At 33.5% G+C, this 27,421-nt stretch overlaps 1 protein-coding gene across 1 annotated transcript in view; it reads left to right on the plus strand.

Moving 5' to 3' along the window:
* LOC138716387 (nuclear protein AMMECR1) overlaps window positions 1-25,158 on the plus strand; it is a 30,813-nt gene extending 5,655 nt beyond the window's left edge. The window contains exon 4 of the mRNA XM_069849421.1: window positions 1,095-25,158. Within this exon, the coding sequence (XP_069705522.1) occupies window positions 1,095-1,261 (167 nt within the window). The 3' untranslated portion in view covers window positions 1,262-25,158. The remainder of the gene's footprint in view (window positions 1-1,094) is intronic.
* Window positions 25,159-27,421: the final 2,263 nt, after the last annotated feature.

Below are 27,421 nucleotides of genomic sequence, written 5' to 3' on the forward strand. Positions count from 1 at the left end.
CAGAAAAATATTCATATTTTACACCATTAATTGCAGAGTATGGGGAATCATAATTTTTATGTTTCATCATGAGTAGAAGCGAAATGGGGGTATTTCTTTTTTATTATTTCATAATATTTCGTAAAAATTTTCATATCATGAACAAATGTTAAACATTTTTTATATTTCCCAACACTGATTCTTTTCTTTGATGTATTTCCGATCAGCTAGAGACTTTTGGAGACGAGTTTCGATTCTTTTGAAGGACCAATGACATGTCATGCCATTTTCAAATTATCCGATCACAAGCAACATAATATAATACCAGAGCTAATATCCAGTATACTGTATAGACTGGATTTCATTTATAGCATGGAAAGCTTCGCTATTGTCCATTTTAGATATTTTTCTGCTATGTGAATAGTGCCTATTACCAAACAATTCCTGTATTTGTCAATTTGCCAACACCCGACAGGGTCTTTATTTAGGGGCTGCCTACCCAACAAAAATGAACCAACCTTACACCCAATAAATGACACCTCTAACACATTTGCCATTCAACTTTGTAAATTTAGCATAAGTCGTGGGTTCTCTTTATTATTCAAGAATAAGGGCTGTCTCTGAACCATCTGCAGATGTGCTGTTCTTTACGAACAGACTCATGTTGACACAATATTTACATTATTTTGCATAAAGTGTCGCTGCAGGTCGACAATGTGATAGATATGCTTGTGAAGAACCAGTTTTCATTTTAAAATGGGAAGGGGATATGTTTCATTGTTATCTATTTGCTTCTGGTTTTGAGCATAGCTTAATTTTGGTATTTGTAACTGAATTTCTGGACGTTTGTAGCAAACTCGCTCGTGTTGAGATTGGAAATGCTAACAGACGTTAATTTTTGTGTCGTATTTCCTGCACTAGGATACGTTGATTTTTTTTTTTTTTTTTTTTTTTTTCCGTTTTCAAGAAAATTTCATATTTTGAAGGTGTTGATTTTATATTTTGCCAAAAAAAATCATATTTTTCCACTCTTTAGTCATGACATGAATACTGTTCTGATTTTTTATGATTGATCTTTATTGTTCCATAACACTGAAAGTGAAACATTCTCTCAGGCTGGGACCAGATCCAGACGATTGACTCGCTGCTACGGAAAGGAGGTTACAAAGGTTCTGTGACCCCTGACATCAGGCGCACAATCAAGCTGACCCGATACCAGAGTGAGAAGATCTCTGTGAGCTATCAGGACTACTTGAATCACTGGCGTAACCGGCGATGCTAGCAGATACTGTGGGGCCCCCCTGGCCCCGGCAGCGGCGCAGTGGTGTGGGGTGCGCCGCACCCAACTGTGCCCCTGCACCACCCAACTCACCCACCTCCCACACTGGTGCTACCACCACCCCCTGCGCTGCATCAGTCTTTTCCCGCACCATCAACCTCATATGTGCCGCAGTCTTACGTGGTGCCACCTCTGCACCCGCTCCCACCACCAGCATCGGTGGTACACTGGTGGGACCAAGCAGCGCCAGGACCCTCGACTTTGTACCACCTTCCTCAAGACCCTGGCACTGCTGCCAACTTTCCTTCACATTACTCCCATCACCAAGTCAGGAAACGGAAGTGATGGGCCTGTAGAAGCCTTCGATTTGGAACTCGAACATCATGTTTATGGTATTTTCGACAGTTTATGGTTCTATACAGTTTGCAAGCCTGCCATAAACAGGTCACGTGTTATGGTAGGTATCAATTAGTTCTAGATGATTTCATGGTATATTAAGTTACAGAAACTTTCCTGACATGGCAGAATTTCCAGTATGTTCCAGAACCTTTAATAGAGGAAAACAAATTTTTCATCAAGTGAAAACCTCAGAGAATCAAGGAGAGACGATCTCATGGAGTGATTTATTCCTAATGTACTTGCACTAACAAACAGTGGTAGCCATGAAAGTCATGGGGTGCATCGTCAGGAATGACATATGGGAATGTTTTCATGCAACCCTTCGTGTTATTATGAAAGAATGTTCATATGGAGTTTTAGAACTCGTTTGGCATTTCCAAGAGAACATAAACATAATTACAGCATTCAATTATGTGTGATTTTTTTTTTCTTTTTTTGTTAAAAGCTGTATAAAAGCGGCCTTAGTAATGTAATCATTGAATCAACTAACATAGTTCATGAAACTGCATTGGGTACTTCACGATAACTTTTCTACCTGGGATTATAGCATGAGAAGTGGTAAAGCATGATTTGTTTTATATACGTGTGTGGGATTAACAGATGTATGGTGTTTAATGAGAAGATTGGTTTAACATTGTTTTTGGAAACCCCAAGTTCACTGCCATTTATTCATCTTAGAACTTGAACTGCATGTCAGAAGCTCTTAACTACTTAGCAGAACAATGTTGTATTTTGCAAAATTAACTCGTGAAGGAAGCAGAGATACAGAAACTTTTTTTTTCTCAGCAGTTGTTCCTCAAGATCTCGCCAACATTTAGAGAAAGAAATTTTTAATGTGTATGAGGAAAATTCTTTTTGGAGCTTCTTTGAGTTTTGAAATAATCCTTGTCATGTATTTTTAGTGATTAGCTTCACCTAAAGACATTCACAGATTTTCAAGGACAGTCTGTTTAAGAAAGTGACTAAATGAAACAAAGAAGAGGAAAACAAAAAAGATTTATGATGATGTTAAAGATAGTTTTAAAGAATTATCAAGATGTGGGAAAAACTTCTCAAGTCCCGAGCCAATCAACTTTAAAATAATAAAAAAGGTATATCATAAAACAAAAAACAATCTACTTTGCACGTCTTTCAGTCACATGACTTGCTCAGGAATAGGGGCTGTTCCGTCGCCGTCTGTACCATCGTCGCTTGTGACTGACATTGTGGACTCTTCATTGCTTATATGGGTCAGAAGCATGCTTAACTACTGACGTTCAACAGAGCTGGTGTAAATGTGCAGAAATGTTTACTATTTCGAAACTGTCAATATAATAGTTTATTGGTATAGAGTGAAAAATGTTTCTTTTAATAGCACTGAACATCATCCCTGTTGAATACTTGTGTACCTAACATTTTACTGATAATTTCATTGGTGATTCATGAGGTTGTAGAAAGCTTCTTATTTCTACTAACATCTGGAGGGATATTTTTATATATATTTTTTCCTTTATATTTTCATACCCCTTTGTTTTAATGGCATTACCTAATTTGAAATGTAGTGAGAAAATAGTTTTAATACCATTTGCTTTTCTTCATTGAATATAGTATATTGTTTTAAAGAAACAACTTTATATACATTTTCAAGCATCTTGTGGCCCATGGTTTTCAAAGTAAGAGTTCACTTGTAAACATCATCCCTTAATCCATTTTCTGTTTCTTAATACCATATTCTTTGTTTGCACAATTATAAATAATGGCAACTTATATATGTAGAAGATAGATACATTCTAACCACTTTCCAAACTTTGTTCACAAACTTTGTCTTCTGTATCTGGCAAGTTGTTACATAATCAATTATTACATAAGGATGCCAAACATATATCTGATATCAAAGCAACTTCAGTTTTTTTGACACAATAAATGTGTGGTGAAACTAACTTGTTTTGATTTTACATCGGATTTTTGTTGATGTGAGTACATTGAAGTGGTAATTATTACAGCATATCACGTTAGCGGGAGTAACTATCCCTTTCGTAATATATTTCATTCTGATCTAAACTGCTTAACGAAAGTTAACTCCTAATTCTTACAGTGAAAACTGTTGAAATTTTGTTAAAGTAGATTAAAATAACTACTAGCCAACTATCGCAAGTTTTGTAGGGCAAAAGATGGAAATACATGGCCTGTTCACTACATGGTACTACTTCAGTTTAATTTTTTTATGTTGTTAAATACAAATTATGAAGAGGATTGCATAGATTTGCCAATTGCAGTAATGTTTTTATTACGAACGTTTGCTGTAACACCATTGCAACGTATATTGAAAATGGAGTCAGGCTTTTGTGAGATATAATGTTGATGTAAACGGGTTTTCTGCATTGTTTTATTGTTACTTAGTTGCTTTTCACAGACATGTTTGACATCCTGGGCTCATTACAAGCCTCAGTGTATTGAACAGATGTACTGCTACATATGGACACATTGGTGCAGTGAAACGCATGCAAGTGTTGATGTTTCGGGAGCTTTCTTCCCCAATTTTCCTTATCCCCCAATTATATGTTACCCTGTAAAATGAGTCTGACACATTGAAGGCCTTATATGTAGCGCTTTTTTTTTTTAGTAGTGAAGAGCTGTTACTGTACTGTAATAATATAAAAAAATATAAAAACGATTAGATTCTAGCACTGCCCCATCGGATATTGTTTTCTTATTATTCCATTACTGATTTATGAAATGTTTTAGTCTTAATTCTACGTAGAAAATTTAGAGTACTGAAGTTTAATATTGAACAGTGGATTAAATGCATCCACAGTGTAAAATTTACATGGGCCAGTGCTAGAATGGTGGGGGGTACTTACACTGGATCACTGGAATGTTTGTTGGTATGTTTATTATCACTTGTGGGTCTCGTATAATTAGCATTCTTGTCTTCCAAGTGCTAAGAAGGTAGACTGTACAGAACACCAACTGAAGCACATTGGGCTGTTAACTCGTGAAGCAGGCACACATGAGGCAATGTGTTTGTCTTATCAGTAAACGTGGCGTTATTGTGCTTCCGATGTATTCTAACCTTCCAAATTCACGAGGTGGCTGGGACTTTCAAACATTTATTTGCACTAGCTTAATCATGAGTTAAGTAGTTAATAGGAAGGTAAACTAAAATTACAGTATTGTTAAAGATTGTGATAACACTGGCAGAAAACGTTATTGTAAAATCATGTTGTACAATGTGAAGCTTTTGAATATTTACTTTTGCACCTAGTTTAGATATGTTATTGATGTGAAATATGTGATCGAGTGTTCAATTAATATTGCTAGAAATTAATATCAGTTTTTATTGTTTATTTTTGTGGTAAAGGGTTTGAAAATTTGGCATTAAATTAATTATGATTTTGTCTGATACGATAAAGTTGATTTTAGGAACTTTTGTGCTGTTTTTAAAACTGAGTATCAAGTACATCATGTTATTGAGAAAATCTGTCGAGACATTTTAAGAGTAATAACAAAATATATTGAAAAATAGATATTCTGGATAGGAAATTAAACACCTACCCAATCTACAATAGGTTATTCAAAAGTAAGTTACATTTTGACGTCGCCATAACCTTTTTAAGAATTAAGATATATCAGGGGCGTATTTTGCAGGCTACCGGGGCTACCGGCAGTAGCCCAAGGAAATTACAAAAGAAAAAGTTTATAACATAATGTAATAATTTTGTATTATTAGTTTTACCATAGTAATTAAAATTAAAGTAATTGTTAGATATATTTTGTGTAATAATAGGGTCAGCGGTAGCCCAAACCCTTTAACCAGTATACCCCCCTGAGATATATACTCAGAAAGATATGGGGTTCATTGGATTCAGTTTAAATGTTGAATATGTCCGCCATTTTGTTCTTCAACAAGCAACAGTCTAGGTTGTGAACAGCATTTACTAATAGATCTGGTGGAATATCTTCAATTTGTTGCGAAATGACATTTCAGTTCGTCAGTAATCATAGGATTAGTTTTAAAAAAAACTCAGTCTCTTAACTAACCCCACAGCCAAAAATCTCTGGATTGATATTGGGGGAATTCGCTGACCAAGTGTTAGGAAAATGTCTACTTATTATGCAATCACCAAACATGTTACGTAACAATCGCTTAACTGGTGTATAAATATGGGAAGGTGCACCATCCTGCATGAAAATTATGTTTTCGATGTTACAATTTCGTAAATTTGATATAACAAAATTCTGCAGCATGTCAAAATAACATTGTCTGGTAACTGTAACTGTTATTTGAATCTCTTTAAAAACATACGGTCCTATAATGAAATGGACGTGTATCCACACCGTATTGTCACTTTCAGATCATGTAGTTCTTGCTGAATAACAGTATGAGGATGCGTTTCAGACCAAATCATGCAGTTAGGACTATTAACATCACTATTCAATTGAAAATGTGCTTCATCATTCCATAAAACATTATCAACCCCTGCGGATTTGTTTGAATGTCTGCCAAAACTCTAAGAGTGAAATCATATCTAATTGCTTTATCAGCGTCTTTAATTTCAAATAAAAGTTTTGCATTTTCTCTGTTTCGTCTTCAATTCGCCTCTTCAGCTAGAGAAGTGTGATGACAAAAATTCTGTCGATCACTACTCTAGGACAGAGTGGAGAACGAAAGATCTCTAACGAGAAATTCCAAATTGTAGAATTAAAAGTTGCGTTTTATAATGATACCTTTTTAAAATTCTAAGAATTCTCCAAGCTGTTGTGTAACTCATCTGAAGATGTTTTGCAATTTGATTGACACTACATATTCCATAGTTACTATTTTCAGCTATCTCTTCATTTTGACGTAACACTTCAGCAACATTAACATCATTAGCCAGTTTGAGTCTTTCAAACTTTTTCTCATTCATGACACAACCAATTCTCTTAAATTTATCCATTACCATTCTTAAGCTTGTAAACTTGCTTAAGCTTAAATTACGTTTTGTTCTGAATTTTCGTATGCCGTTTGTTAAACTTCTTTTACATTCATAATAACACTGAACAAGACTGATTCGATCTTTTAAAATCAAAACCATTTTAAAACGCAGTCAACGATAGTGATTTAAAAATTTATTAAGGAGTAAGTTTACTTTTGACACATTATAAACAAAACCTACGCATTGTATTCTTCACGTGACATAATTAGGAACATTAAATCCAGACGTTTGAGATGGGCAGGGCATGTAGCATGTATGGGTGAATCCAGAAATGCATATAGAGTGTTAGTTGAGAGACCAGAGGGAAAAAGACCTTTGGGGAGGCCAAGACGTAGATGGGAGGATAATATTAAAATGGATTTGAGGGAGGTGGGATGTGATGGTAGGGACTGGTTTAATCTTGCTCAGGATAGGGACCGATGGCGGGCTTATGTGAGGGCGGCAATGAATCTCCGGTTCCTTAAAAGCCATTTGTAAGTAAGTATAAACAAAACCTGTTAGAGGTCTTGCTACCACGGATTACCGACGGAAGGAATGCGAATCAAACACTGCGATAAGGAAGAGCGGGCGAGAGGAAAGGTCACGAGATAACTTGAATGATATTCGAGAGTACAGTCGGAAGAGAAATGACATCGATAGAATCAGTCTTAAGTTGTGATAGTTACATTACGACTTCAGTTTGTTCCAGTGCATGTGAATACGTGTCTTGTATTGCACAGTATTATTATTTCATTTGTAAACATATGATACGTGTTTAATTAGTTTCGAATTTTTCTCTTGCTGCATTCTTTATTTCTACAGCGATGTCCTCATTTGTTCATCTTCTTGGAAGAGACAGTACTTCTATCGGCTCGCACTTCTCCCCCCTCGGAGTGCCTACATACACACGTCAAAACAGACAGCAACGCCACCATTGCTTTTCGGTAATTGTTTCTTGTGTGAGCTATACCATGTTAACCAAAACAAATGAGTGTGATAAATGAACAAATCCCATTGTTCAATACACACAAATGTGTTACCATTTTGTGTATACGTTAATTTTTAAAAATGTTATATCTATTTCAAAATGTAACTTATTTTTTAATAACTGTGTATTATAATGTGATTGGGTGCCAAAACTGTAAATTTTTCGTTTGTTTACTGTTAATAATGATTTTGCAATATTCCAGTTTTTCATAAGGCCTTTCAAGTTGCAGCAGATTGCCTCATCTTTTGTACATTCCTTTTTTAATGTATTCAAGTTTGAGGCAAGTCCTAAAGAACTCATTTTTTGAGTGTGTGCAATGAAAATATCATTATTGTGCAATTGACCTATGATGATGAAACCATTTGTAAGGACTGATACTCCTTATTTTGATCTCACTAAATAGATATATAATATGTATCAAGTAAATTTACCCAATTATATTGGGTAGAAAGCTGTGATACTACTTTTTAAATGTCTTACCTCAATGACTGTATTATGGTCTATCCATAATTGAAGTTGCTATCCACCTTGGATGTCTGTTTACCTGGTACTGAGGGCAGTGCATATAACTGTAAATCTTAATGAAGTGGTATACAGCAATAAAGAAACGACAGTGAAATTAGAATGGCAGAGTGAACTGATTTATTTGAGAAGTCTGCCACACAGCTGTATTCACCGTAAATGTAATGTTATATAATCTGCAATGGATGAAATCCTGACCTCTTTGATATGCAGCTGGCAATTTACTGAGTTATTGCTGAGTCCAGGGGCGGACGCAGTATTTTTTTTCGGGGAGGGATTTGAGGAGATGGTAAAAATGGAGTAATGAGAAATAAGTTTATATACACACAATTTGTTTCCGAGTCACAAACATTTACAAGTTGGTCTGAGTAGCGTAGTGTCCACACCTGTGGAGTAACGGTCAGCGCGTCTGGCCATGAAACCAGGTTGCCCGGGTTCGAATCCCGGTCGGGGTAAGTTACCTGGTTGAGGTTTTTCCGGGGTTTTCCCTCAACCCAATACGAGCAAATGCTGGGTAACTTTCGGTGCTGGACCTCGGACTCATTTCACCGGCATTATCACCTTCATTTAATTCAGACGCTAAATAACCTAGATGTTGATATAGCATCACAAAGTAACCCAATAAAATAAGAGTAGCATAGTCTGTATAGCCCCTTAATTCCCCCCTTGCATACGCCCCTGGCTGAGGCTACAGTAATTGTTGAATTGTGTAGGCACAACATGCAGCTATCACCAACGTACATTAATGCAGGAGGAGTTAATTCAGTAAAAACATGATCCTTGCATACAAGATCATTGCCCATCCTCAAAGGAAAAAAGTACCACGTTCTCTACATTGCATTGATAAATATGTCTTGAATTTCTCTATTATCTTTGCTGGTTAAGGAATCCACCTCATTGTGACCAGGTAAAGAGTTACCCGGGATGGATAATATATCTGTTGACATTTGTTACATATACAGATCTGGAAATAGAAATTGTATAGAACTAAATTTGATCCTGAAGTATCTTTGAAATAGAACTAACACCAAATTTTGTCCTTTATCAAGTGTATATTTTACCTAAAATTTGTCACTCTCGTTGCAATCTTGAAATTTTAATAGGGTTTTCAGGGTAAATTAATATTAGTTCATTAATAATAAGAATTTTTATGGCAGATCTTCAATTTTCATGCAGCTTCACTGTTGTAGGTTCATTTATGTACTGCTGGAGGTAAATTATACGATCCAAATAACAAAATTGTTTGTGCATTGGATATCCTGCAGACAACAACAATTATATACAAGCTTGCAAGATTTTCTTTTTCTGTCTCATTTACAGAACTTCTGAAAGCCTACACAGTATGCAGTGAAATCCCGATTTAGTGTGTGTTATGTTATTTAGTGAAATACCAAATAAACTAGTGTACTACTCCCTATATTTAGTGAATTTGGATTTAGTGAATAATTTACAATTAGTATAGACATATTTGATCTTTATACATCGATTTAATGTGGTTATGGTCAAGTTGCCAATTGGTATTTACGTTTTTTTCTTTGCCAGTAATTGTCACTATCATTCTTGACAATCAACATAATGTATTTTTATATGTAATTTTTTTAATAAATCAATAGTTTTATGTAGTTTTTTTTGCATAATCTGTGTATAATTATTGAATATTTTGAAATTAATGCTTTTATTTCTTTTTCTATTGCTGCTACTATTACTAGAATTCAGAATAAATTCAGCAGTAATGTCTCTGTCAGTTCCCTTTGATTTACAATGTTTTGAAAATAATGACAGCATTAGTGTATTGTAATCCTTGTTTCTGGTGAAAACCCTTACTTTGGGAAAGGAAAATCATTTCTGATTTCGTTACAACAGGGATTTCACTGTAATATTGAAGTAAAAGAGCAACTTTTTCTTGATATCTCAAGCAGTTAATATAAAGTTAACGAGTCCCATTACTCTTTCTTTACTGTCATCTTATAGTGTAAACCATAATTACCAAAGACAGTGTATGAAACTATTTTACAGGAGCATTGGTCATAACGAGATTTTTGGCTATTCTTGCCCTGTTGAATACATGTGATTGTACGAACACGTTTGTTAGTAAAAAGATGTAAGTATATAGCACATGTCTTTAACAATATGGGAAGATTATCAGGGCACGAACATATCTTAACTGTATCTTATGTACTCAATTGTGAAAATTAATTTTTTTTACTGTAATTACGAATCTAAGCTGAAATAATTGTTCTAGTGGCATGGTTTGGATCACTTATTTTATATACATTAAATAATAAAGTTATTCTTGACTTTAATTAAGGTCTGTAATGTATACATATTGCTGTTTTAGGGAGACTTCTTGTAACTTAAGATCCTTTTTGTCTGTGTTTGATTGCTCTGATAAGACTTTTTATGAAGTTAAAAAAAAAAGCAGTATTACATTTTAATCTTACGTTATTTTAAGACCTTTGGTCATGCTAAAAGTATTAAATTACACACTAATAGGAAGGTCTATAGTTTCATTATATACTGCGAAGATCAAAATTATGTACGTATGAATTGATGTTTTTTTTTTATGAAAAACGAGTTGCATAAATGATTTAGAAGCACTCTTAACAATCTGAAATAAATTCCCGTTTATTGAAATTTTGTTGTGTAAATGCAAATTCCTCGAGGTTGATGCATTGAACCATATTTGTAAAGTATACAAATGACATCTCGTATTGCTAAATTTTGTTTTAATTTTTAAATATCTTAACATGCATTATCTCATATAGGAATAACGCTGCTGAGGTCATTGTTATTATAGAGTTATCATGCAAAATAGTTCTGCAGTAGATTTAATTGAAAAAAAAAAATTATACTAGAAAACCATATTAAGTGAAATAAAAATTTTGGTTGAACCCTAGATCATATATACCCAGATTGCTCAGCCTTATAGGATTTGATGGTAACAACTTTTGTCAGGTTTACTATGCTGCCATCTAGTTGTTACATAAGGAGTCACGTCATAACTCCCATTTGAATTGCATTAGCAACTGTACTGCCATCTCATGTTCGTTTACAATAGACAGGTGGCAATCCTGGCAGTTGTTCTCTTCAAAGTGCTACCGATTTTAACATACAGATTAGCAATCTGTTATATATATATAATCTAGAGTTGAACTAAACATTAATTTCCTAATCAGTGTGGACGTAGTTAATATTTTTGCGAACTACAACTTCATGATATGCTATAGAAAAGTAATTTATCATAACTGTGTATTACATGAGAATATCTACACTAAATATATTTTCCTGACCTTCTATGCTCGAGGCTGCAGGTACTATCCTGGTTGAGGTTGATAGCATTTAAGTGTGTTTAAATGCGACAAGCTCATGTCAGTAGATTTACTGACATGTAAAAGAACTCCTGCAGGACAAAATTCCGGCGACGTTGATATAACCTCTGCAGTTGTGAGCATCATTAAATAAACCATAAAATAAAAAAAAAATTAAAAAATGTTTCGTGGAAGTCAATTCTTCATAGAATAACACAGGATGTCACAAGTGTTTATTTGAATATGAATTAACTCTTGTTTTTTCTCGAGACTGAAATTTTATTTAAAGTTTACAAGAATATAATACTGAATTTTGTGCCACTGTAAACATAAATTGAACACTTCACGAATTGTTAAATGAAGGTTCTACTTTTTCCAAATCACACAAGTTTTCAGGATTCATGTACTCACAGTTATAATTTACATATCTACTAAGAAAGGAATTAATATACTCACCTGTTTTAAAATATATATTTGTACACACAGACATGCTCATGTTGTTTCAAGGTTTTCTTTTTTTCCACACAATTTCAACTTAGTTTAGTTTATTTAAAAGCCATTAAATAATATAAAATTACAGTAGGCTTCGTCAGAATTAAAACTATTTACATAAAAATTAGTTAAAATTACATTGAATACTTCCCTGTATTGTATAAAAGTTTTTGCTAAAAAGCGTATCTTTTAATTTGGTTTTAAAAAGTTTGACACCCACAACAAAATAGCAATTACAAACGTTGGCTAATCTACATTTAGGAACAGTTATGTCGTGTTTATTTCTAGTCTCGTGAGAATGTATCATATTACCAGAATCATATTAGGTCATACCGGTACTGCATTAGTAAACTATGATTTCTTTTATATAACGTGCAGAAAGTTTCAATTTAGGTCGTACTGCATTAGGAAACCGTGATTTCTTTTATATAACGTAATTGGGCAAAGTTCTAAAAACTTACACTTTCATATTTGTGTTTTTAATATTGCCAGAGTGTCGCCCTGGGTAGCATAGTTGGTATAGCGCTGGCCTTCAATGCTCGAGGTTGCGGGTTCGATCTCGGAGACCAGGTTGATGGCATTTAAGTGTGTTTAAATGCGACAGGCTCATGTCAGTATATTTACTGACATGTAACAGAACTCCTGCGGGACAAAATTCCAGTACACCAACAATGTTGATATGACCTCTGCAGTTGTGAGAGTTGGTAAATAAACCATAATTTAAATTTTTTTAATATTGCCAGAGCTGTTGTTCATACATGACACTTAAGGTTACCAACTCTCCTGTATATCCTGGGACCTCCCATATTTTTCCCTAATTTGTAACAGACTCCCAACTCCTGTATTCTTCTCTTCGAGCATTTTTCTCGCTTGTTTTTTTCATAATATAAAAATTTTCATTCGAAACATTGATGATTTATGTGATGAATTTTGAGGTGCACTAAAATGTACAGTCTTTGTAGAAGATAATGCTTGCCAGAAATGAATTTCAGTGCTCACTCATTTAAAATCAAATCATTTTAAAGTTATAAATTTGGAAAAACTGGCGAGTTTTATTCTAAACATATCAAGTAGTTAGTAATGCTCATACAAAGAGAGTGTTTTGTCCCATGAACAATAATTGGGCAGATGTTCGATGCAGCAGCACGACACATCTAATCAAAACTGCAATCAATTTCAACTATTATGCAAGACATCTGTCTCAAAATACTTTTAATTGAAGTCTAGCTGCTACAGTGTAGAATAAAGTTGTTTCTAGTAACGGAACTGGATAATTTGTCCATTTTCTGAGTGAAATTTTGTTGATTCCTTATTCTCCCATGTTTTCTTAAAAAAAAGTTGGCAACTCTAATGACAATTTTAACATGTAGATTATTATTTTGTATAGTGCAGTACAGATTATCTCCAACCATTTACCTTTCATTTTAAACAGTCTTCGAGGAATAAAGGAGGATAGAGTATTAATGTCAGAGTTGTTAGTTGCGTGAACTTTATTCTTTCAATTTAATATTTGTCTTTCATACTTACTTACAAATGGCTTTTAAAAAACCCCTCACATAAGGCTGCCATCAGTCCCTATCATCATATCCCATCTCCCTCATATCCATTTTAATATTATCCTCCCATCTACGTCTCGATCTTTCATAAGCATAAGACAACTACAGCTCTTTGACTCTCTCCAGCACTTTTACATAAATTAATAAAGAACCTCTATTACATCCCTCATGAATGTGTATTATAGTAAATTGCTTACACCTTTATCATTGTGTTTGTATTATGTTTAATGTTTCAATTTATTATGACAGAGTACTGTTATTCAGTCTTCAACTTGCTGTATTGTTTCACAGCCCAGTGTAGGGTTTTGGCTACTTAATATTCTCCTACCATTTTTTTTTTGTGAACTTCAGCCTACTCTACCATCCTTATCCCATATATTGTACTACTAAGTGAATAAAAATCGTAGGATAGTAGTTATGTATAACATTTGGGTTGATTTAAAAAAGTATTGATTATTCAATCAGGTAACGATTTCGTGAAAAGCATTGAAAATTAATTAATTTTCATACAATAGTTAACCTTTCTGCTGCTTAGGCTGTCAGAGTAACAGCAGACAAATTCATTACGTATCCTTGCATCAACTGTCACTCTGACGACACAGATCAAGCAATAGAAACAAGATTTGCAAAGCATACAATGGATAAGTTTTAAAATGGCAGTTTCTGAAAATGTGGATCATATGCAGTGATGTACATCATTAAAGTTTCTTAGCAAGGAGGGTATGGCAGGTTGCAAAAAAATCAGCAGTTAAAAGGTTAAATGATTCAGGTTTGAATCAAGACGAACTCTCATCTGATTACGGATCAGAATTTTATTTATTGGCATTCTGCCTTATCCCTCAGAGTATTAAGATGACTTGCTTCTTTCGAGAAGTGACTTAAAAATCACAAAAATTCAATATTTTTTGGGGAATAGAGGAAGAAACCATGACTCATATTATTAGCTCTTCACAAAGTAAAAACAGAGTGATGTAACAGACTGGGTGAATATCAAATATTTTACTGAAATAAAGGAGCATATCAGAATGTTATCGAACAATTTGTTGATACTAGTTCTCAATTTGAATTTACCTTCAAAATTTCTAATACTTTAATCATAACGTAACTAGACTTGATATTTAATTGAACCTTCCAATGGCTTTTAAATTACAAAAGCTAATGTAATATTAGTTTTACAAATATATTCCTTTTATTGAAATAACATTTAATTAAATTATTGGTTGCCACATATTTCCTGTCTTATAAATTTCTAAATGTGTAAAGATTTCTCATAGACATAGGACTAATTTTCCATTCTATATACGAGCTGTATGAGTCCACACCTGTGGAGTAACGGTTAGCGTGTCTGACTGTGAAACCAGGTGGCCCAGGTTCGAATCCCATTCTGAGCAAGTTACCTGGTTGAGGTTTTCCCTCAGCCCAATATGAACAAATGCTAGGTGCTGGATCCCGGACTCATTTCACCGGCATTATCACCTTCATTTCATTCAGATGCTAAATAACCTGAGATACACCGTCATAAAATAACCCACTAAAAAAAAAAAGACAAAAAAATAAATGAGCTGTATGAATTTAAAGATTCAAATGCATATACCCTTTCTTTCCCTCTACCTTCCCTTTCTTCTCCTTCCCCTTCTTATGTTTTTTCATATATGAAAATAATTTAGCTATAATGACACAGACGAATATTTTTCAGAAATATATTATATATAAAGTACTGGGTGAGGAAACTATATTCTGGTTGCAAGGCAACAACTTTGGCTATTGATGGACGTTCTCCCACACACACTGATTATGAAGACAGCATAGTATTGGTGTGATTTTGACTTAGCTCTATTAATGTAAATTATTAAATATAAGCAATTAAAACGTCTTTTACTCACATAAATTAAGAAAGGAAATTCTAAAATGTTCTGTCTTCTTGTTCTAAATACCTTAAGCCATTGGACTCATATTTACATTCCCTGCACTTGGATTTACTGTCCTGTTTGAGGATGAATTTGCAGTGTGCTGTAAGAAAATTGATAAAAGATAACTACGCAAGATTTTTGATGCAGAATTTATCAGATGCCATGCCGGAAGTATGTACTTACTGATGAGGATGTCTTACTAAGATATTTTTGTGTGGTAAATCTCACATGACACAGCTCGTCAAATGAGGTGATTGGGTTAAGATGAGCACATTGTTTAGTGCTGTTCCCTTTGAGAGATGTTTTTATGGGTGCTATTTTTCAGTTCTTTTAGTGTATGTGCATTATTTTCTTACACTTAATCTTTTAAAGACCCCCAGAGATAAAAGTAACTAGGGATTAGATCAATGTAGTGATGTGGCCACACACCTTACTTATAATTCTGTCCTTGAGCAGTGTAATTAAGCTCGTCCATAGAACAGTTAGCTGTATGTATTGTCACAATACTATTGGAAAAAGAATAAACTATGCTCCCTCTCTGTTAACTCCGCAGAAAGAGAGAGACAAAATAATTTCCACATACAGTACAACACCTTTGTAACGAATCTCTGAGGGATTACCTTCCCCCCCCCCCCCTTAAAATGGATTTACATAAATTGGAAAGGAAAGGCTAAAGTAACTAGTACTAACATGTACGTTATATATCAAACATTATAATTATTTATGTCCTTTGAGGTTGTGGCTGATATGTACATCTATTATTATCTCACTTGACAATATGTGTCAGAGGAAAAACAATTGTTTCTGTGCATCTGAAGTCTGACATAGTGTAATATGTAGATAGTCAGCAATGTATGCAATAGAGGGGGAAATGAACTGGCCATCCTACCCCATTATCTCCTGGCTTAGTTGCCTCATAAATGGTGCCTTCTTAGTATCACTTGTGACGTTCAGACCTGTCTTTGGACAATTGACTAAACAACATAATCATTTAATTAGGCCTACAATTATTATTTACAATACATTTCATTATAATATTTTTTTCACTCTTCAATGGTGAGGTACTAGTGTTATTCTTCAATGGTGAGGTACTAGTGTTATTCTGTTTGGTTCAACACTGAAACTCGGCATTAAAAATTTCTTCTTTCTCTCCTTCATTCCCCGTAATGAAGTATTTGGCAAACCATACCTTTTTGCCGTATGCAATATTGTTATTTGAGGATTAACCTTTGTTATTTTCAGTTTCTGTCAGATAGTTAATGTCTTCCATTTAGTCGCCATTATAATGATGCATAAACTAACAAAGAAAAGCCATCGGCATACCTCAGTTGGCTAAAGCGCTTGCCTGCTGATCCGGAGTTATGCTTGGGTGCAGGTTCGATTCCCACTTGGGCTGATTACGTGGTTGGGTTTTTTCCGAGGCTTTCCCCAACTATAAGGCACATGTTAGATAATCTATGGCGAATCCTCGGCCTCATCTCGTCAAATATCATCTTGCTGTCACCAGTTTCCATCGACGCTAAATAACCTCGTAGTTGATACAGCGTCGCTAAATAACCAAGTAAAACAAAAAAAACTTGGAAACAGAACCCATACAACTCACAAGAACAAAGTCAGACCATAAAGAATAATGGCACTGCATTACTATTGATTGAGATGCACTATCGAACATGCTGATACTATTGATTATATTGAAAGTTGATTCGATATTTTGGGCTCTATTATCACAAAATCCACTTGAAAAATATTCCTTAAAAGCAGAAATTAATTACATTATTATTATTATTATTATTACTATTATTATTATTATTGCTGTTATTATTATTATTATTATTATTATTATTATTATTATTATTATTATTATTATTATTATGGTAATTTGGCTGGGACTTAACAGATTATTCCTTAAAAACGGAAATGTTAAAACTGATTTTTACTGTACATGGGATCTTTAATGGTTTATTAAAAGAAATGGGTCATATTATTTCTCAACACTTAGAGTGTATCACACCTATTTTCTTATCATGGATGAGTTCATGATGAGGTTGGGTTTTTGGAAGCTCCAATATATGTTGTTTTGGGTATTTACATACCGAGGGAGATGAAATAAAGTCTCTTACAAAAACAGAAAATTAGGATAAATTTTTGTCATGCACTCTATTTGAAATCTACTTGCAAAATTACTCTGATTACAGGAACACCAACAGACGGTTTCAAAATCTTCTTTCTTAATTTAGATGAATAAATAACATGCTAAGTGTTTCTATAGTATTTAATAATATTTTACACTAATAGTTTGTAGTCTGACAGATAGGCCTACAGCACTGTCTCTAACCAGTATGTGAGATTGAGTTTGCCAATAGCCGAAGTTGCCGCTTTCAAATTGAGGAGTTGAGTGGAATAACAGCATTAATGTAAAAAGACCACTTTTGAGAAAAATTGTATAGAAATTTTAAAAGCATGGGAACAAAATTTTTACATTTCATAATAATGTTCTGTTACGGGGTTATGTATTCATAAAATTCATTATTTTATAATGTTCTGATATTGTAATACTATGATAATATAAACATACCTGGTTCGTGGTTGGTTTCCAATGCCACATTTGGAATCATTTAGCCCATTTCATTTCTTGCTTCCCAGTAGAGAGCACTCAGATATTTGGGAAGCATGTCCAGGTTTCTTGCATATTTTTGCTACCCAAAGAAAATGTGTGACTTAAAAAATATCACAGATGCAAGCAATTTTTTTCCCCCATATAAACAAAGGTATTACATGTTATTTTGAAATTTTCAATTCTCAATTATTGCATAGAAATAGGTACAGTCCACTAAATTTCTGCTTGTATTTTGTTATAGTGGAGTAGAAACTCGATTATCTGGACTAATTGGAACCAGGGGTCGTCCGGGTAATCTAAATCCAGATAATCAAATTCAAAATTTTAAAATAATATAACCAAAAATTTCAAAATGCTGCAGAAACTTTATTGCAATACATTACAGTACATGAAGTCTAATAAAATAAATGTACTGTATAAGAAAACACTTATGAACAATCAGAGTATGAAGCCTCAAAGCTTGAAATCTATCTCAGTTTGATGAAATCGCTTTCAGTTTGACATTGTGCACACACAACACTAAACAAAGCGATTGTCACTAACAGACGATAACAGAACAACTGATCAGTTTCAGTATCATTCTTCACTTGCTCTATTCTTCTCCATATCCACATTTCATATGCTTCTCTTCATTTCGTCGTAATGTCCATGTTTCTGCCCCATACAATGCCCCACTCCACACAAAGTACTTTACTAGTCTCTTCCTTAGTTCTTTTTTCAGAGGTATGCAGAAGATGCTCCTTTTTCTATTAAAAGCTTCCTTTGTCATTGCTATTCTCCTTTTGACATCCTGGCAGCAGCTCATGTTACTGCTTATAGTACACCCCAAGTATTTGAAGCTGTCCATTTCTTCTACTGCTGAATTTAGAATTCGCATGTTTATCGTCTTTATTTTTCTTCCTATGACCATGGTCTTAGTCTTGTTTGCATTTATCTTCATCCCTACTGCTCACAGCTGTCATTTAGCTCCAGTAGCACATTTTTTGGTATCGTCTCCTCTCTGCTAACAATGCCACATCATCAGCAAATCTTATGCGCTTTATTCTTCTTCCTCCTACTATCACCCCTCCCATGTTCTGAAAACAGTTCTTCAATAAATCCTCCAAGTAGACATTAAACAGGATAGGTAATTTCATTTCATTTATTGTATTCCATAGATCTTACATTAGTATTGAATTTTTAAGATGTGGAACTAGTCAAAATAATATAAAATTACAAGTTTTTGGCGAGATGAAGTGAGTTAAGGGGCATCCTTGTCGTACTTTTCTCCCTATTTCACTTCCTGCTGACATTTCTTCTGCTGTCCTGACTCTGACTCGTTTCATATAAAGGTTACAGAACAGCCTTCTCTCTTTCCAATCCACGCCAATTTTCTACAGTATCCCCATCAGTTTATTCCAATTCTGTCAAAATGTCTTTTCTAGGTCCACAAATACTATACTGTAAAATGGGGTGAATAGGGGCGAAGTTTTATTATTTTTTATTTCTTTGTGACAGAGTTTAAATATAATAATAAGAGTGTTTATGTTTTCATTCCTAATGAGTGAACAAATAAGCACTCTTATTATAAATAAAAAATAATAAAACTTCGTCCCTATTCACCCCATTTTATGGTATACACTTCTTTATTCCTGGATATCAGATCTGATATAATGTTCACGTAAGATAGTCTTAATTCTTATTATACACTGGTAGATTATAAATTAATTACAATTAAAATATTTTCAGAAATAAATAGGGGTTTTCAGTGGCATCATAAGATAGAGTGAGTTAAAATTCAAATAGTCTTTTTTTGCAATAAAAGAATGTTGCAAATATAACTATTACTACAACTGTGAATACCATACAATAAAATACTATTCAAAAGCATAATATGCATTTTTTAAATATTCTTTAGACACAAGCTGTTTTCAAATGATTTAAAAAGTAAATCACTCTTGCCAAATGAATACTAATTGCATTGATATGAGCATACCAATTTAAAATTTAGAGTCTACAATACCTGTTCCTTTAGGCTCTCAGAGTGTTCAATATTGAGTGCTTCTTCATAGAAAACTCACTTATCGTTGAGGTCCACAAATTTCAATAGTCTCTTTACATCTCTCTTCTCACAGCTGACACAGTTGAAGCTAGGAACAGTAGAAGGCATTCTGAAGCTCAGAACCTGTTTAAGATTCCTCTTCAATACAGGCGAGTAGGAGTTCAGTCCAGTGTAGACACCGTGATGGTCAGTGGATTTATAATTCTTCACAATGTCGGTACACCAGTGTTTTATGGGCATCAGTGATTTAAACACATCATGTCCAATAATAGGAAATATAAACTCAGTCACATCAAACAAAAGACTTCTTTGGATATAAGATAAAATTAAGAATGCCATTATCGTTTTGTATTTGGTTTGTCCAGGGCATGAATTGGCAAACATTTTCAAAGTATTGTACTGTTCAGACTAAATTTTCTCATCTAGCAACTTTTAAAAATTTACCCAGCAAGCTACCACTTCATTTGATTCCCTTGGAACTGGGTTGCCCGTAGAATTGTGAGCCCTAACCCCCCCCCCCTCACTAATATTTTAATGAATGTTAAAATTCTATAATTTAAATACAGTACTAAGACGGCAAGCTAAGCAACATTTTATTACATTGTTTGGCAACCTCTTTTATTACGGAAATTCAAATATTACTTGGGTATGCTCATGCAATGCACAAAGTCCACTTTTGTCAATTCGGAGGGAGTTCTGAAATAATTTTCGGCCATTTCTCTTCTATCCATTTTTCTCGTACACAGAAATCAGCATCCTTCTGCTCGCCATGTGTTCATTTGTACACGATGTTTCCCGTTTTTTTCCATCAGTGAAACCATCCTTCTGTAGCTTTAAAATCAACTTTTCTCATTTTTAGACAGTTTTTTCGCATTTAGTTTCACAAAGAGTAGATCAATACGAGCATCTTTATCAGGAACATTGGTAAACTATAGTTTTAATGCTGACTCTACCGGATTATATTCCCCACCATTATTCTGAGTACAGTTTAAATTTTTCTTTGCCATTCTTATGATACTTCTCGGTTTTTAACAGTGTGCACAAAAGTGGTTGTGAAATTTATAATTGAGGAGTTCTATGTAATAGGGGCCTATGGAAGGAAACCTTACTTTGAGAAAAATGGGAATAAAGAATTCAACTATGCATAATATTTTATTTATTGATTTTTTACTTGTGCAACATTATACAAAAAATACTCTTTCATGTGTATTCTATCAAGTACTAAGTAGAAACTAAGTTTTTCTTCAGTTTTCATATAGATATTGATGTTCGAAGTGATGCTTATGTGGGCCATTTTTAGGGAGAACAGCTGTTCATGATCATTTTTTACATAGAAGTGTTACATTGTTATGTTATACAGTGTGGTAATACAAAAATACAACTTAGGAGTAAACAGAACACAAAAATTATTATCTTAAACAAATGTAAACATAAATCGCTTTGTATGAAATTTGAAACAAACGATTCTTCCTTAACACTAAAGTTAATCATTCAGATTTAGTTCGTCACTAGCTCCTTGTGCATTTTTACTTCTGTTTGCAGGAAAACTTCTTTGTACCAAGCAACATCATTTGGTTCGAGGAATTTAAATAAACTGTGCATATATTTTTCTTTTGCTGAGTTCAGTTGCACAGGGTGGCTTCCCAATAATCTATCAATATTAATGTCAGTCATTTTTCTTCAAGTACTTCTTGTTTAAATCTTGTTTCGTTCCTTACATTTTTCAAAACATTTATTTTTACAGCATTGCATAACTAAATGAAACTGTTTGCTAGAAATATCTTCACCAGTAATGGATATGTATAACTGTCGCTGGAATTCCTTTTAATCTTCTTCACAGCATGATCTCTTCTTGACTGTCCCTTGCGTTTCTTAGTTCCATCATTAATAGCTATCTCAGACATCTTGATTACATGAATTACTTTCTTATGCATATAGAGTGAACAGTAAGTAATATCATTAATTTCAGGGGATTGTTCTTTGAGATACTTGAAGCAAAAAAATGTAATACAATTTTGTTGGTTTTTGCTTCTTTTTCGAGATTAGAAATTGTTTTATATGAAACATTTCATAGCGTGTTCTGGGAAAGCCATTGATTTAATTCCCAATATGCGCAGTCAATTTAAGAAAGCAGTGTATTATGATAATAAACTATTGAAATAATTTTAGTTTTGTCTTTTAAATATGCAGGAATTTGATCTGAACAAATGTAACATTTTAAAATTCCTTTTCAGAACGAAAAGTTGCATTTGTTCAGATCAAATTTTTGCACATTTAAAGGACAAAACTAAAATTCTTTCAATCATTATTATCATAATAGATCTCTTAAATTGACTGAGCATATTGGGAATTCAATGAATGGCTTTCCGAAAACACACTATGAATTGTTTCATAGAAAACAATTTTTATCTCGAAAAAGAAGCAAAAACGAGCAAAGTCGTATTAAACTTTTTTGTTTGAAATATCTCAACGAATAACCCCCTGAAATTAATGATATTACTTACGATTCACCTTGTATATTTTTTTCTTTGGATGGAGAACATAGTAGTTTACCTATATTGAGATATTAGAATTTCTGAGGTCTGGTGTGCATTTTGAATAACATAAATAAATGAGATTTTTTTTAAATATAGTTTTGAACATGGGGGTTTGAGAGACTTGCCTAAAAACATAGAAAATGAAAACGTCCTATTAAAATCTATTTGAAAAGTACACTTATAAGTACTCTTATCCAAGAATCTTCATAGAATATTTTGCTTCAATACATACATAAACATTTAGAAAATTGAATTGCTCATACCGCGTAAAAATTAAGATTGTCATTGTAAGATCATTTACGATCATTTTCTGATAAAATATCACATTGCCTCATGTGACCTAACCTTCAGATGTAAAGATTTAACAAACTGGGATACAGAAAGAGTATTTATGATGTTCTCAGTTAAATATTTGTTGGATCTCAAGATATGTATCTAAAAATGTTAATGATGAATCCATTTTACAAAATGTAAGGCTTTAACACGGCTACTGTATGTGAGGACAATGATTTTGAGAACTGATGCTGACCAAGCACTGCATGGGTTTATACATTAATAGTCACAAAATACAATAATTTGGAACGGGCTTAAAATCTCCTTGCTGCCTTGTGGATGTGATGTTGTGCGTTGTCATTTAGTAATTTTTCATTAGAAAACCCTCCTGAGTGGCTACTTTTACATGCACATGATGTATGATTGAACAGAGAACTTTTAATTCAGTAGTATATATTAGTAGTAATACAATAGCTATTATAAGGCTGTCTTACAAATACTGCAAAACTACAAGGTTATTAATTTTAACGAATAAGAACTGTGAGAAACAAATCTGGTTCCTTAATGAATTCTATCAATATTTGACATCATGATACATTTATTACTTTTAAAATAATGCAGTGAAATAGTCACTGCATCTACAAAGTCAGTGCACGCCATATATTCAGATATTATTATAACAAGTACAACATTTAACTATAGTGTGCATGTAATGAGAGCCAGATTTATCACCAAATTTGATATTTTCTCAGCTGTTATTGGTCCTAATTCGATGTGCTAATTGGTACGATCAGATATTTGTAAGTTAAGAATGGTATCCAGTTTGTTTTAACATGTGTTTCTACATGTACATGAAGTTTTTAGTCTCATGTTAACTTGAGTGAAGAGATATTGTTTCATTGAAGTTGGGTGCCGCTATGATGATCCGAGTGACTTAATGTGGTGAAGTGCATTGTACGTAGCTTACCGTCCTTGCCATTTGAATGTGCCAAGGTTTGCATTCCCCCCCCCAGTTTCTCAAGTCCATACTTTGAAAGTTGGATTTGATTTTCATTTTTTTTTTTTCGGATACAGAAACATTGTCAGATTCAAGAAAGACTTGCGAGCTTATTTCAAACAAAGGAACAACCACCATTGTGTAATTGTGTATGCGTATGTGTGTGTGTGTGTGAGTGAGTGTGAGTATGATATGTCATTATCATGATGCCATCAATATATATATCTGAGAGTTTGATGTCCTTCCCAGCACACCTGTATGCTTTGGTCAAGAAGAATTTGGACCGTACATCCTAATGGACTGTATATTTTATGTTAATAATGAGAAGCCAGCAAATATTGTATGCGTAAAATTTTTCTAACGAAGTTGGAACTCTTAAGTTTACTCATACAAGCCCATTCAAATATCTCGAGGAATACTGAAAAGCATTTGGATATTGTACTTACAGGAAATTTAAAGTTTTAACATTTTTTAAAGTACGATGCTTTTGTAAATATACTTGTTTCAATGTTCCTGCAAGTGCAGAAAATAAATTTTAAAATTAATTATTGGATCTTTCACATGCTATCCCATGTGTATTTATGGAATAGAGGATAAGAATAATCATGTAATTTTACATCTGGTCGACAAGATAAGTTATAAATTGTGCTTTGGGACTGTTGGTAAGTGTAATACCAAATTGTATTTCCCAAAATAACTTTAATGACGAATATTGAATTATGAAGCATTACTAATGCATGTGTTTGACTTTGTTCTCCGATATTTTTGATGGGGCTTCATATTGCCAAGAATTGGATATTTTTGGTAATTGTGATTACAAACTTTGTAATAATAAGAATAGTTAATTAATAGAGTATATATTTTATTGATATTGGAAGTTGTCTACATAATCCATTACACTTATTAATATTCCGGTAAAATATAAATTTAATAATGTTGGTTTCTGTTGCTGTATTTGTAAAATAGGCAACGAGATCCAGTCCATCAGAATTCATGGTCCAAGAGCTTAACCCAGATTCACATTTTAAGATGCTATAAGATGTAATTTTATGGAACAGCCCATAATTAACTTTTTCTTATTATATATTATATATATGGCAGCACATTTTATACACAAGTAGAGGAATTTAAAGGAAAATGAAAATAAAAAAATATTGTGCCTAGTTGTGGTTTCAAATATTGTAGTGAGACCACATACTTGAATGGATGGTCAGTAGAAGAAAAAGAAAAAAAGATTAAAAATAATCACTGGATACTTTCTAAAATATCGTAGTAATGGAGTTGATGGATAAAATACAAATAAAACTTAAGTTTTTAATGCCAGTTGTTCATTACTTTATTATTCCTTCTCTGTCTGTAATACTTTACAGTGAATTGAAGTCCTGAAGGTTCTGGAGATCTGGGTAAGTAATAGATGTAAACCTAGTTCCTAGTTTAAGAGAGATATAAAGTTTTTGATATAGCTTCTTGCAACAAGTAACAATATTTAGCCAATTTAAATACTTATTATTAGAACCAGGAAGTTCATGCCCTAAAAACGTACTAAATTTATGCATGCAAGTATGCCTTCAAAAACTTAAAAATACGCAAATAAATATTCACTAATAAAATTTTGTATTTCTTGATATATCATTAATAAATAATAATAATAATAATAATAATAATAATAATAAATAAATGAATGTAATAATATTACAGGTCAAGCTAGATGAGGTTAAACTTACATTTATTGTGCGCACGTGTGTGTGTTCACTTCAGCGTGCATGATTCATGTTCCGCATCTATCCATTTTCAAATTGCAGACCACTTCAGCAGGACACGTTATGCATGATATGTATCTGTGAAGAGTTATGTATGTCGTGTACTAGGGTGAGTATGTATAAGTGTTCGTGTAGTGTAGGATATGGATGAAGATGATGATGAAGGTGAGGAAGGGAGAAGAGGAAACCCGGTGTCGGCACATAGCATATTCCTGTCGAATAGCACCAAGGGAGCCACCAGGCTTAACATCCCCATCCGACAGACTAATCACTATCAACAATGACATATGCCTTTGAAAAGTTGAAGCATGTGAATCACTGTCCAAAGAAGCGATGTGTTGCAGTTCATGATAATTATATGGCGTAGGTTTTCAATAGAAATAGAGCATCTGTTGTCTCTGAAGATTGATATGTGTCTTAAAAGCTGCTCTCAATGTCGCAAGATGTTACTGGGGCATACTTCAATGCTGCTATCTGTTCCACAGCAACAGATAATTCACGAGAATTTTCCATTTAAAATGTCTCTAATTTTGCACATTTGTTCGTATCCAGGATTTTTTGATACCATGTAACTTATTTTATCCTTAAGTTTTTCCCCTACACTACCAGGGACGGAATTTAGACTGGATATTGTTTCTTCAAACACTTGCAACGCCACCCTTGAAGATATGCCTACCATTTCCACGGACATTATAATGCTTTAGACACACTACTGTGTTGTGAGATTTACTAGGTGTGCCACGAAACTTTCAGAACTTTTCTGGTAAAAATAATTTCATTCAATACCAGTTTTAAAAAATAGAATATGATGCTTTCATTTAAAAAATCCAAGCATTTTTACGCAACATAAATCAGCTTTAATGAGCTTAAACGCGAAAATATGCCACTATAATATAAATATCATGAAATAGTATGCATTTATAAAAAAAAACAGTATGCTAATATATGTAACATAAAATTTGGTTTGATAAGCTTAAATGTTGATGATTCGTGAAGATAATTAATCATCAGTTAATTACAGCCAATGTAAAAATATACGCAAATGCATGAACTTCCTGGCCCTACTTATCACAATGTAATTATGTCTTCCTTTCAGGGAAATTAGGCCCAGTGACCTGTTTCATTCTTATTTCATCATATTTTAGGTTTTCCCATTCTGGCATAATTCTTGAGAGTTCATAGTGTTTGTAGGTTTTTACAAGTGCAGGTTGCTAACCCTCCCTCCCAAGCATAAGCGGAGTTATGTGGGGGGGGGGGCACTGCCCCCCTCCCAAACTTGTCTGAACTCATTTTTTTCTATTAATATTAGAAAATATTGAATTCAAAAGATTTTTCTTGCTTTTGTTTATGTTTAAGTTTCTGTGCTTATGTGACGAATTAGTGTCTTCAGATCATGTGTCTGGACTATAATATTTATTTTAAATTTCTGGATGTATAAGAATTTCTATACCTCATTTGAGGAATGAAAGCACTGTAATGTTTCTTTTGTAACAGTCTCTAGGCGGAGTTATGGGGGGGGGGGCCACTGTCTCCCTCCCAAACTTCTCTGAACTCTTTTGTTTATCTATTAACATTAGAAAATATGAATTCAAAAGATTTTTCTTGCTTTTATTTATGATTAAGTTTCTGTGCTTAAATTGACGAATTAATGTCTTCAGATGATGTGTCTGGACTATAATATTTATTTTAAATTTCTGGATGTATAAGAATTTCTATACCTCATTTGAGGAATGGAAGCACTATAATGTTTCTTTTGTAACAGCCTGTACTCAGGTGTTAGAAATCTGCAGATGTTCAGGCTCCCACTTGGAAAAATATAAATAATA

The sequence above is a fragment of the Periplaneta americana genome, chromosome 16 (genome assembly GCF_040183065.1).
Source record: "Periplaneta americana isolate PAMFEO1 chromosome 16, P.americana_PAMFEO1_priV1, whole genome shotgun sequence".
NCBI classification, from domain to species: domain Eukaryota; kingdom Metazoa; phylum Arthropoda; class Insecta; order Blattodea; family Blattidae; genus Periplaneta; species Periplaneta americana.